The following is a 13529-nucleotide window of genomic DNA, read 5'->3' on the forward strand; positions in this document are numbered from 1 at the left end:
TCCTGCCCCCCACTGCTCCAGTAAAGCCTGTGAAATGAGGATCAGACACAGACTACATGCAACATCAACCAATCACATTTCACTCTCTGAAGGATGCTTTAAAAACATGGTGGTAGTTACAATTAAGTGCCCCTATTACGCCATTTAAAAGGTTCATTGTTTTCTTTAGAAGGTCTCCTCTGATACATGCATGTTTACATGCATTGACAGTCAAAAAACATTAAATTTACCTTGATATTTATAATCACCTCACTTTTCATACACTCTCAAACAATTAATTTGATTAATCTTGTTTTTTAAGCCCTTTTTTTGCTAAGAGCCTGCTCTGCTTTCATTAGTCAAATGGCCCAGTTTGTTGTGGTTAGTCTAATAGTGAATGCTATGCAATATCTGCCAGGACATTCCCTCCCTCAGTAATTTTTCACTGTACAAAATATCTTTTACAGTTTCTGTATTTTGTGATTCGCATGTTTTCACATTATGTGCATTATGTGACCATGATATCTGCTCTGTCGACTTTTGATGTTAAAAATGTAACTTTACAATTTAACAAATTGACATTTTTGACATTTTAGTAGTTTGATATAATATAAAGTTTAAGAAATAATATATATGTATACAGTATATATATAGATATCTATAGATAGATAGATAGATAGATAGATAGATAGATAGATCGATAGATAGATAGATAGATAGATAGATAGATAGATAGATAGATAGATAGATAGATAGATAGATAGATAGATAGATAGATGATAGATAGATAGATAGATAGATAGATAGATAGATAGATAGATAGATAGATAGATAGATAGATAGATAGATAGATAGATAGATAGATAGATAGATAGATAGATAGATAGATAGATAGATAGATCGAGTTTCAGAATGGGGAAGCAAGGTGATTAAGTTACTTTTAACAGAGCAATGCTGTTGGTGCCAGACGGTCTGGTCTGAGTATTTCAGAAACTGCTGATCTACTGAGATTTTCACACACAACCATCTCTAGGGTTTACAAAGAATGGTTCGAAAAGAGCAAATATCCAGTAAGCGGCAAATGCCTTGATGATGCAGGAGTCCGCATGGTGGTCAGATTTTGGCGTCAACAACATAAAGGCATGGATCCATCCTGCCTTGTATCAACGATTCAGGCTGGAGATTGTGGTGTAATGATGTCGGGGATAGTTTCTTGGCACACTTTGGGGTCGTTAGTACCAATTAAGCATTGTGTCAATGCCACAGCCTACCTGAGTATTGTTGCTGACCATGTCCATACCTTTATGACCACAGTGTACTCAACTTCTGATGGCTAAGCCCAGCAGAATAATGTGCCATGTCAGAAGCGTGAATCTCAAACTGGTGTCTTGAACATGACAATGAGTTCACTGCACTCAAATGGCCTCCACAGTCACCAGATCTCAATCCAATAGAGTACCTTTGGGATGTGGTGAAATGGGAGATTCTATCATGTCAATATGGACCAAAATCTTTCCAGCACCTTGTTGAATCTTTGCCACGAAGGATTAAGGCAGTTTTGAAGGCAAAAAGGGGTCCAACCAGGTACTAATGAGGTATACCTAATGATGTGGCCGGTAAATGTGTATGAGAAATAATAGAGAAATTTTGTTACTTTTCAGATAAAGTAATTCATTTTTAATGCTGTGATTAGCGATTGGCAATTTACTTCTTTTTCGAAGTAATACCCAACACCATTTGAAACTTTGCAGACCTTTTACATTTACAAACAGCTACATTACATTCAACATGAAGGGTAAGATAAAAAAAGGATAATAGGGGCACTTTAAGGTTTGATTTACTGCATTCGGGACCTGTGCTGCATGCATTTTCTAATGTAATTTCTATCTCTTGCGGTCTACTGCATGCGGCAGTGTGGTATAATGACAGGTCATACCATCCACTGTTCAATATGGCCCCATTTGCTGTCCAGCCCATAGTATTTCTGGTGCAGAGAGGAGGAGAGCAAGACGATCAAATGATGAAGGGTTATGGAAGTAAAGGAGGATATTAAAAACAGGTGTGAAAGAGAACTTGAGTTTAAATGTGGAATTGATCCTGGTTTTGGCTATATTTCTGTAACCTGATGTCCGTAAAATTGACAGCTGAACAGATGTAAAACAATGAAAAGTGCTATAGCTTGTATTTCTAATGATCAAATATGATTATGTCAGGGAGAAATGAAGGGTATGAAGAAACAGATCTTACCTTTTGCGCGTGATAAATCTAGTTTTGCAGCAATAAAACAGAGGAAAAGAAGAAAAGGAGTAAAAAAAAGAGAAAATACTGAGAAAATGATATAAAGAGCGAATGAGTAGAATGTAGAGAGAATGAGTAATCTCTGATGCAGAGAATACTAATTTAACAGCCTAAAAAAACATATTTGCATAATCTATGAAAAATACCTACTAAAGTGATGCTTGAATGCCAGCCAATTTTATATTCATATCAAGAATAATAATTAATAAAGTAATTTACCTTCATATTCTGGGAGATACATTTAACATGCTATTTTAATTTGAGACAAAAACTGTTAATTATTTTTAGGAAAAAAGAGAAAATTGTATTGTTACAATTAAAAACTTTAGAAACTAGCAGTATTAATTTAATAATAAAAAACAAAAAAATATACTTTTTAAAATTTTACTTTAAATAGATGTGGATGTTTTTTGCTATTTCTGCAGAGAATTTTTGTAAAAATCTGTGGATTTCTGCTGAATTATTTTGGGAGTATCATAACTAAATTCTTAATATGTAAAATGCAAAATAATATCTTTTTAACTTGTAATTAATGCTTAAAATGCAAATCCAATTAGATTCACTTTACTTGGTAAACAAAACAAGTCTCTCATATATTGTATATACTAAAAGACAATACATTTTACTGTACAAACTGCACTGTCCATAAATCAGATCAAAATTTTCACATTAGTCAATAATATTATTGTAATTAATAAAAAAATTAATAAATATAGATTTACACACATTTACTTAAGTAAATAAACAGAATTAATGATGGGCTAAAAATCTGCGCACGTAGATTCTGTGTGGGCCTAGATATAACTGAAAAATTTAAATAATTAAACAAGCAAACAAACAAATAAATAAATAAATAAACACAATAGTTGGCATTTCAATCCGAACCGAGATAAATAAAGGGACTAAGTCGAAGGAAAATTAACAAATGAATGAATAAATAAATAAATAAACAATGATGCTTTTTTATTTATTTATTCTGTATTTAGTGGAGTTTTGTTGTTGATGTTCTTTACTTTAATAAACAAATTCAGCCTTATCGAGCTTTCAATTATCGAGCTTTCAAAACATTTTAACAACACTAATCTTTCCGATATGTATAAAGACACATGATAGCAGTTGGATAACACTCTGGACTATTCATAAACCATTCATACAACAATTAGATCTGTTATAAACAAAAGAAAAAATATTTTAGAATATAATAAATAATATTATTTTTCAAAAGGTAAGCTATTCTATAATGACCTTTTATTTATTCTTTGATTCATTTCTTATCTTTTCGACCTAGTCACTTTATTAATCTGGGGTCGCCACAGCGGAATGAACCGGCAACTTATCCAGCACATGATTTACGCAGCGGATGCCCTTCCAGCTGCAACCCACCACTGGGAAAAATCCATACACACCAATTCACACACATACATTATGGACAATTCAGCCTACCCAATTTACCTATCCCACGTTTTTTTGGACTGGAGCACCCGGAAGAAACCCACGCGGACATGGGGGGGAACATGCAAACTCCACAAAGAAATGCCAACTGACTCAGCCGAGACTTGAACCAGGGATCTTCTTGCTGTGAAGCGATTGTGCTACCCACTGCAACACCGTGATGCCCTAATAACTTTTTACTTTTATTAGTTTTTTTATTTCATTAAAGGATAATTGAAAATATGTAACTCTGCCTCTTAGCTGCATTTTTCAATGGTACAACATGGGTTTATTAAAAAAAACAATGTCATGTAAAAATTTACAGAATGACTTTAAAAGCATGTTGCTTATCATATCTAAACATCTCCCAAATGCAGTACACTAAACCCTTAACCTAACTAATAATAGGATAAAATAGGTCTTGCAAAAGCAGCCATGTCTTTTTTGTCTTGATTTGTATGTAGACGTGAGCTCTATAAGCCCTTGTAATCAATCTGGCCCAATATTATTGATATTTAAATGGCATATGGATACTGCAGTAAAATATGTATATGTATGTGTGTATTATTTTTAACAACTGTGCAAAATAAGGGCATAGTCACATACTGTACACTGTAAAAAATACTGGGTTCCACACAATTGTCCTAACACCAACCGATTTAGGTTAACTGTTTTTACAAATTTAAGCAGATTGAAACGTGTCCCAAAAAAATCTCAAGAATTGTGATGTGTCAGCTCATTTTAAATGGGTTGTTTCACCAAGCAGCAACTATAATTTTTAAGTGTATTTCCTACTAGTTTGATTTGGTTCTTTAAAAAAAAATCTCACACAGGCAAGAGCGCTGCTTTGAATTTTTGACAGTGCTTCAGATATAAAATATTGACATAAAGTTTAAATTCACCATCCAATTTTACAGTAAACAATCAAACACCTGGATATTTATTGCAGCAATTAATATATTTTAGGCTTGCTATATGTTTGGCAACATTTCATATAACCCTAATTGATATAGTGTGTAGTTTCTTACACATACTGAAAGACATGCTTGAATTCTGGAAAGACAATACCGATGTTATTTGGGCTCAAATTATTGCAGAATGTGCAGTTGCTTCATAGTAGGCTAACTAGGTACTGTATACTGTAGTTTACAAAGTGGTTTTTACCCAGGGTCAAAAACAGTACTGGCCATTTTGGAGATCATCTTTAGCTTTGATTATGCCATTGTTTCAACATTACAAAGTTTATTTCCATTAAAAGCTGCATTATTTTTTGACAGACATCTTGTATGTGACCCTGAGGATTTTGCCATCTATTGCAGCTCATCACAAAGACATTCAATTGGTTTCGGCTCATTTGGTGGTCAATTCATTTGTCAAAATAAAGCCTTCAGTCACAGCTTGAGTCTGATAAATCTTGGCATCAGCTTCCTGGAAATATGATCTTAGGATACGTCTTTGGATGTGGTTGTTTAAGACAGAAACATCTACACACTGCATCATTTACGCTAATAAGGATGGTTGCCAAATAAATAACACGCTAGAAGCATATTAATCACTGCAGTAAACATCCAATCATAGACTCAATTAAATGGATAATTCACCCTAAACTGAACATTTAGTCACTATTTACTCAGACTCAAGCAGTTCCAAACCTTATGAGTTTCTTAATGGTGAACGGAAATGATGATATCAAGCTCGCCAATGGTAACTACCAACTTCCATAATAGAAAAAACAAATACAATGTAAGTCAATGGTTACTCATTTTTAGCCTTTTTCATAATATCATATTTTGTGTTTAACAGAAGAAAGAAACTCAAACAGGTGTTACGTTCCAGATATGTTTTGTGTTTGTTTTCTGTTTCGCTTTTTCTTCAGTTTTTCGTTGTGTACTCTCAAAGACTATAGATAAACAAGACATGTCACTCGTATCTTTTTGAGTGGGGAAAAGTGTAACGGTCAATATGGTGAATAAAGCCCCGCCTAGTAAAGGAGCCAATCATTGGTCGCTATAGACTGATGATACTCCGGGGGAGGGCCCAGGCGTGAGTTTCTGCAGATTTTGTGATTTGGATGTTTAGAAATGAAACTACAGATGTTTAATATTATTGGTAATTCCTAATATGAAATTTAATCTTAAGCTTGGCAAGCAGTTTGAATAATTTGACGGTTCCCAACTCAGACAGAATGCCTGAGCATACTGCCCGAGAGGTCTTTCAAAGATGGCCGCCAAGTGAAATGACTTAAAGGGATTGGTTGAGAAGGCTGTCAATCACCATTATGACGCAACTCAGCGCACCAATCAGGAGCTGGTCTGTCGCATTTAAAAGGTGTTAGCTTTTGCTTTCCTGCCTGGTTCTACACCAAACTCCTCACTTGTGGCGACCAGCCTGTTCATTTGTGTTCTTATTATTTTGATTGTTGTTTAGTTTGTTTCTTGTTTAAGTGCTTTATTGTTTAGATAAGTTTGAGCAGCTCAATTTACTCAATTACTCAATTATTAGAAAGTCGAATGATTTTTATGAGAATTGGATTTTCAGAAAAGCTTTTGTTTTGCTAATTGCTAACAGTGTGTACTTTACAAGAACTCCAGTAATTTGGAGTAGAATAGTATTTAGTTTTAGTTAATGGAGGATTTGCCACACTTGTAATTATGGCAAGCCATTTTGAAATTTCATCTATAACCCGTACTAGTATCTATTTTCATGTTACTAGTGCTTATTTTTTAGATACTAGTATCTTTTCCATGAAGTGCTAGTGCCTATTCATTAGATTCTAGTGCCTATTATTTAGATACTAGTGCTTTATAAAAACATACTAGTGCTTATTCATCAGACACTGTTTCTTTTTATTAGATACTACTACTCATTCATTAGATACTATTCATTAATTCAATCATTTTCTTTTTGGCTTAGTCCCTTTATTAATCAGGGGTCACCACAGTGGAATAAACCGCCAACTTATCCAGCATGGTTTTATGCAGCGGATGCCCTTCCAGCTGCAACCAGTCACTGGGAAACACTCATTCACACTCATACACTATTGACGATTTAGCTTACCCAATTCACTTGTACTGCATGTCTTTGGACTTGTGGGGTAAACCAGAGCACCCGGAGGAAACCCATGCAAACATGAGGAGAACATGCAAACTGACCAAGCTGACCAGAAATGCCAAATGACCAAGCTGAGGCTCGAACCAGCGACCTTCTTGCTGTAAGGCGACAGCACTACCTACTGCGCCACCGCGTCGCCTCATCATATACTACCAATTAAATAAATTCTAGTACTTATGTGTTAGATACTAGTACGTGTTCATTAGATAGTAGTATCTATTTAAAAGATACTAGTACTTATTAAATAGATACTAGTTCTTTGTATATGTATACAAAGTGACTATATACCTTACTAGTACGTATTTTTATAGTGACTAGTAACTATTCTGTTGTTACTAGTAACAAATGTAATTTCTTTCTATTGATTTCTATGGGATCTGTCATTGAGATATCAACTATTCAGTTTTGACTAGTATGTATTCCTGCTGGGACTGGTACATATTTTATGTACAAGTTAATCCTTAGGCACTAGTACTTATAAATTAGATACTAGTATTTAATAAGAGATAATAGTACTTAAATATTAGATACTAGTACTCATTCATTAGGTCCTAGTACTTGTTAATTAGATACTAGAGTCTATTTTATAGGTACTAGTCCTTATTAAATAGATACTGGTACCAATTCATTAGATACTAGTAGTAACTATTTCGTATATACTAGTTGTTATCCATTAGTACTAGTATTTATTTATTTATTATACACTATTATCGTTTATAACTATTACTAGTAGCAATTCTTATTTTACTAGTCAGTTCTACTTTTTTACTCGTCTTATGTTATGACTAGTCCAAATGGAAGAGTAGAATTCGATTTAACATTTCAAACAAGTAATTGTATTTAATAAATGCAGTATGTTTTAAATAAGCTGCAGTATCTATTTCATAAGTACTAGTTTCTATTTAATAAGTACTTGTATCTAAATAATAAACACTAGTGTCTATTAAATGTATCCAACACGTAACACAGACTTGTAACATGTAAAGTGTGAGTAAATGATGACAGAATTTTTGTTTTGGGTGAACTATCCCTTTAAATCCATTTATTGATTATTTAAGAAGTAAACTATTTAACTACACGAGATTGCATTGGTACACTGAGTTTTTTTTTAGTTATTAAACTATTCCATAAAGATTAAATTTGTCTAATTTTTTTGACATTTATTTCCTGAGCAATTACAATACATGTTGTCCCAACACAAATCACTTAAGTAAACATAATTGTTTTTACAAATGTTGTCCAAATAAATCTTAAATTGTTATTTTAAATGCATTTTTTGAGTCCATGTTGAATCATCAGGAAACCAAAAAATAAGTCCTTACATTCAGATTATTTTAGCTTGCTGTGTAAAAGCGCAGTACCTGAGTGACTTGTTACAGCAGAGAGAAGAAAGACAGGCTACAATGTTCTTTCTTATACAATAAGCATACAGAGTACCATACCATGTTACATACTAAAGCTTTAAATAAAGATTGATCTAGTGTATATGTAATGCCACTGTGAAAGAGCTATTACTGCAATACCTCACAACACAGGCTATTTCTTACAGTCTAAAAAGAAATAGCAGAGTCTGCCAAACAGATTATCTCCTGACCTCTTTCTGTTGCCTCTCCAGTTCCTTCATACGGATTTCTCGAGCTTCTGCCCGGGCTGCCCGTTTAGCTGCCAATCTTGCCTCCGCCTGGAAGAGAGTCAAAAATGGAGATTCAGAAGCTGTCAAATACAGAAAAAAAATCAGTATCCATCCACTGTTACCATAAATATCGACTATTTACCAGCGCTAGTGAGAACGTCAAGACGGTATGACGGAGGGAATCCGTTTCTGCTTAAGCTCTATGCAAAGTAAAAGCTAAATCTGAAGTTGGGAAGAGTTTCTTGGAGTGTAATTGAATTAAGCTTTTCGCAGACTTTCAATGATCATAGGTTTAATCTCATCATTGACTTTACCTGCCGAAATAAGCGCTAATTATGTTTGATTAAGGACCATTGAAAATGATGATTCTCGCTGTTGAGAAAATCAGGGCAGTTTAAGGAAAATGTAATCAACTTTTATGTGACCAAAAAAGTGTCATTACTATGTATTATATTATTTGAAATGCAGGTTTTCAGATGAAGAATGAATGAGCACATGCTTTAGAATTTAAAATAATACGAATATATAAATAAATAAATAAAAAAATTAAATAAATAAATAAATAAATAGTTAAATAAATAGTTAAACAAATAATTTATAAAAAATAAATAAATAAATAAACATGAAAGTGTTTTCTGCAGTAAATAAATAAATAAATAAATAAATAAATAAATAAATAAATAAATAAATAAACAACCCACACTAGACAATTAATTTTAAGTGACTTTAAATGTGACATTTGTATGATTTGTAAAAGGTGAGCTACTCAATATAAACTTTTACTCTCAAAAATTAAGAAAGAATAATTTCAATACAGGGTAATTGGAAAAATTTTAGTCCGCTTACTGTTTTAGAGCAGTAAGATTTTTTTTAGTTTTTAGCTCATCATGCCTGCATTTATTTGCATATAGTACATCAAAACTATAAGAATACTATTCAAAATAACTTTAAATAATATCTGAAAATTCTATTTATTTCTGAATTAGCATTATTGCTATTGATGAATTGTTTGGCTTGTCTCATTAGCTAAGTATCTGCATTTGAAAAGGTGTGAACCGAATGGCCTACAGAAACTCATGGGTTGGACCCAACCAAAAGAATTGTGTTCCTCAGGAAGTTCCAGTAGAGCAATCTGATACATTGGCAAGTCACCTAACTACGGTTAAGCCAAATGATAAAACAATATTGATCTTTTGTAAATCATACTAATATTCAGATTTTCTGTTAAATAATTACATAATAATAATGATAATAATAATAATAATAATAATAATAATAAAGTATTATTATTATTATTCATTCATTTTTTGTCGGCTTTGTCCCTTTATTAATCCTGGGTCGCCACTGCGGAATGAACCGCCAACTTATCCAGCAAGTTTGGATAAGCGGATGCCCTTCCAGCCACAACCCATCACTGGGAAACATCCACACACACATTCACACACACACTCATACACTACGGACAATTTAGCCTACCCAATTCACCTGTACCGCATGTCTTTGGACTGTGGGGGAAACCGGAGCACCCGGAGGAAACCCACGTGAAGGCAGGGAGAACATGCAAACTCCACACGGAAACGCCAACTGAGCCGAGGTTTGAGCCAGCGACCTACTTGCTGTGAGGCGACAGCACTACCAACTGCGCCACTGCCTTGCCCATTATTATTATTATTATTATTATTATTATTATTATTATTATTATTATTATTATTATTATCAACAGTTCAGTACATTTTTCACAATTTTTAATGGCTAAAGTGAGACAAAGATCAGAGTTTACTAAAATTAAAATTATTTGTAGCTTCATACACTTTACCATTCAAAAGCTTGTATCAATCAGTACAATGTTTTGTAAAGATATTATAAAAATGTATACTTTTATTTAGCAAGGATGTTTGAAGTTGATCAAAAGTAACAAAAATAGAATCATTTATAAGTTCAGACAAGATTTGTTGTTAAGATTGCTGTTCTGTTCTTCATCAAAGACAGCAGAAAAAAACTCTACTCAAGTTTTTAACAATAATAATAATAATAATATAAAATGTTTTTTGAGTAGGAAGTCAGGATATTACAATGATTTCTGAATGTGATTTTTTTTTCTGACAATGATTTCTGCATGTTACTGGATTAAACATCTTTGCAATCACAGGAATAAATTACACTTAAAAATTTTCAAATGGAAACAGTCAAATATAAACAGAAATAGTTGTTTTATATAGTAAAATACTCTATTTCAGAGTACTGGTGGTTTTTCTGTACTTTGGATCAACCAAGTGCAGAATTGGTGAGCAAAAGATACTTCTTTAAAAAAATACATATCTCTTTGCTTTAAAATGTTTACATCGATTAAGCAGCAATTATTCTGCTAGGATTTTGCTTTCCAACGTTGACCGGAAATGGCAGTTTAGAGGCAGTGAGTGAGCTATTCCTTCCTGGCACAATGTGTGTATGAGTGTGTCTCAAGCTGGTATACTTAATACACTTCATTATTCCATCATTTGGCATTAAATTATACCAACTATATTTAATCTTGATAAATATCTTCATTAATCATCATTTCCAATTCCTTACACCTGAATAAGCACTGTTATTATGTATGAATCAGTGCCATGTTCACTTCAAACAATCTTTCATCCAAACAGAGCAGACACTGTTCTCATAATAACGATGTGCTGAAAAATAACTCTAACAAAATATCTGCCAACAAATCCTACATTTGACTAGTATAAGAACATCTGTGGATTACAAAAACAGTTAATCGTTAATACAAAAATGGAATATAAGAAAGATAGCATAACTCTCCCATATTTTGCATTCAAAGATCTATATGTTCAATTCCATAAAAACATGTCAAATAATAAATTAGTTTGAAATTTCATTTTAATTTTTGAATGCAATATGCTTTGAAAGATTTTTTTTCGAAGTACCTTTTATATTTCAATATTTCTCTGCAAGCCACAGATCCTAATGTTGATTTTGCTATGGCGACTAAGTGATAATGGCATCAGCATACTGGTGAAAAACTTGTCAGTGTCTTCGCGATTACACAGGGGGGTGAAGGCTCTGGCAACAAAGTTACTATGGTGGTTACTACTAATAATTGGGGGAAGCACATTTATTTTAAACTATTTTAACTATTCAAAACTGATTCGAACTACTTTTATTACCTACTGCATTACATAATTTTATTGCAAAACTTCCAGTCAATCACAATTAAGTATTTCAACAGACGATGGAATATTGGTATGAGTTTCAAAAGTTATTTATTAATTGTTATTATCATTGTACACTTTACTCATTCATTTTCCTACAGCTTAGTCCCTTTATTCATCTGGGGTTGCCACAGCAGAATGAACCGCCAACTTATCCAGCATATGTTTTTACAGCGTATGCCCTTAAAGTTGCAACCCAGTACTGGGAAACCTTCATGCACGCTCATTCACCATAGCCAATTTAGCTTATTCAATTCACCTATACAATTCACCAACGCCTTTATAGTCTTTGGACTGTGGGTTAAACCAGAGCACTCAGAGGGAACACACACTAAGACAGAGAAAACATACAAACTCCTCACAGAAGTGCTAATTGACCCAGCTGGGACTCGAACCAGCAACCTTGCTATGAGATGACTAACCACTAAACACTGAGAAACTGTGTTGCCCCTTATACTTTACTAAAAAACAATATTTTTTTGTTAATGGCAACTCTTTAAATAAAAGAAATGCTAAACTCAATAGGCACTAGTACTATATACATTTATATTGTTGCTCAGAATGCTAAAGAATACATTGGATACTATGTTGAATGGCCATTGATTAATCTTTATTAAATTCTCTTTTTTTTCTTTTTTTTTTTTACAATTACAATATACAATTACTTACATTCCTTAAATTATTCAAACATGTATAAATACCACATAGCTGACCTTAAACCACAAAACCTTAAGGGTTTGTTTCGGAAATCTAGATTTATACTTCATCTGAAAGTTGAATACATTTTGGGATAGGACAATATTTAACTGAGATACAACGTTAAAACTTTGAAAATATTGAAGGGTTCTAAATATTAGGAACTTAGTGGAAGATGATCTTTACTTAATATTCTAATGATTTATTATAAATAATAACAATCAATCACTTAAACTCATACAATGTATTTTTTTTCCCCATATTTATATATCTGCAACATAAGACTTTTTGGTTAAACTTTTGGTATTAATGCTCTTTGTATTTGATTTTGTGTGTGATGGTGTAATCAGTTCATTGACGTTCATTGATTATATAAATAATATTTATATATATTGTAAATAAAAAAATAAAAATTAAATATATATATATATATATATATATATATATATATATATATATATATATTATTTTTTTTTTCGATAGTCTAAAGAACAAACCATCCATCATTATAAAATAACGTGGCAAATTACCTTAACCTGCACAGTTAACCTAATTAACCTAGTTAAGCCTTTAAATGTCACTTTAAGCTGTATAGAAGTGTCTTGAAAAATATCTAGTCAATTAATATTCACTGTCATCACGGCAAAAATTAAATAAATTAGTTTTTAGAAATGAGTTATCAAAACATGTTTAGAAATGTGTTGAAAAAACTTCTTTCCGTTAAAAAGAAATTTGGGAAAAAATAAACAGGGGGCTAATAATTCTTCAACTGTATATATATATATATATATATATATATATATATATATATATATATATATATATATATATATATATATATATATATATATATATATATATATATATATATATATATATATATACAGGGCTGTTTAATCCTGGTTTTATAGGGCTTGGAGCACTAAATAAATAAATAAAAAGAGAAGAAAAAAAAAAACGAAACACTAAGAAAGAATGTATATTTGTGTGTAACTGTGTAAAATTACTTAACCCAAATTGAATTTGACACTCGTGTTGTTTGTAGTTTTTGCACATCTATTCAGACATAACCTTCAAGATATTAGTCAAAATAACAAGCTCGCCAGGTGACATGAACAGACAGTTAGAAAGCCGTTCTGGTTCTTTTGTCTGAACAAGTCACAGCCCAT

At 32.3% G+C, this 13529-nt stretch overlaps 1 protein-coding gene across 50 annotated transcripts in view; it reads right to left on the minus strand.

The window, feature by feature from the left end:
- The window catches only part of lrrfip1b (leucine rich repeat (in FLII) interacting protein 1b), an 81791-nt gene that overhangs the window by 40805 nt on the left and 27457 nt on the right, over positions 1-13529 (minus strand). For 18 of the 50 annotated variants that reach the window (XM_087256918.1, XM_087256896.1, XM_087256885.1 and 15 more), the window contains exons 2-4: positions 8414-8500; positions 2227-2244; positions 1916-1963 (exon numbers count right to left, since the gene is read on the minus strand). In XM_087256918.1, the coding sequence (XP_087113044.1) occupies positions 1916-1963; positions 2227-2244; positions 8414-8500 (153 nt within the window). Of the gene's footprint in view, positions 1-1915; positions 1964-2226; positions 2245-8413; positions 8501-8594; positions 8677-13529 lie in introns of those variants that run through there. The other 32 variants (XM_087256920.1, XM_087256915.1, XM_087256904.1 and 29 more) reach the window with 5 other exon arrangements.

This window comes from Danio rerio, chromosome 6 (assembly GCF_052040795.2).
Source record: "Danio rerio strain M-AB ecotype USA chromosome 6, GRCz13ab, whole genome shotgun sequence".
Taxonomy (NCBI): domain Eukaryota; kingdom Metazoa; phylum Chordata; class Actinopteri; order Cypriniformes; family Danionidae; genus Danio; species Danio rerio.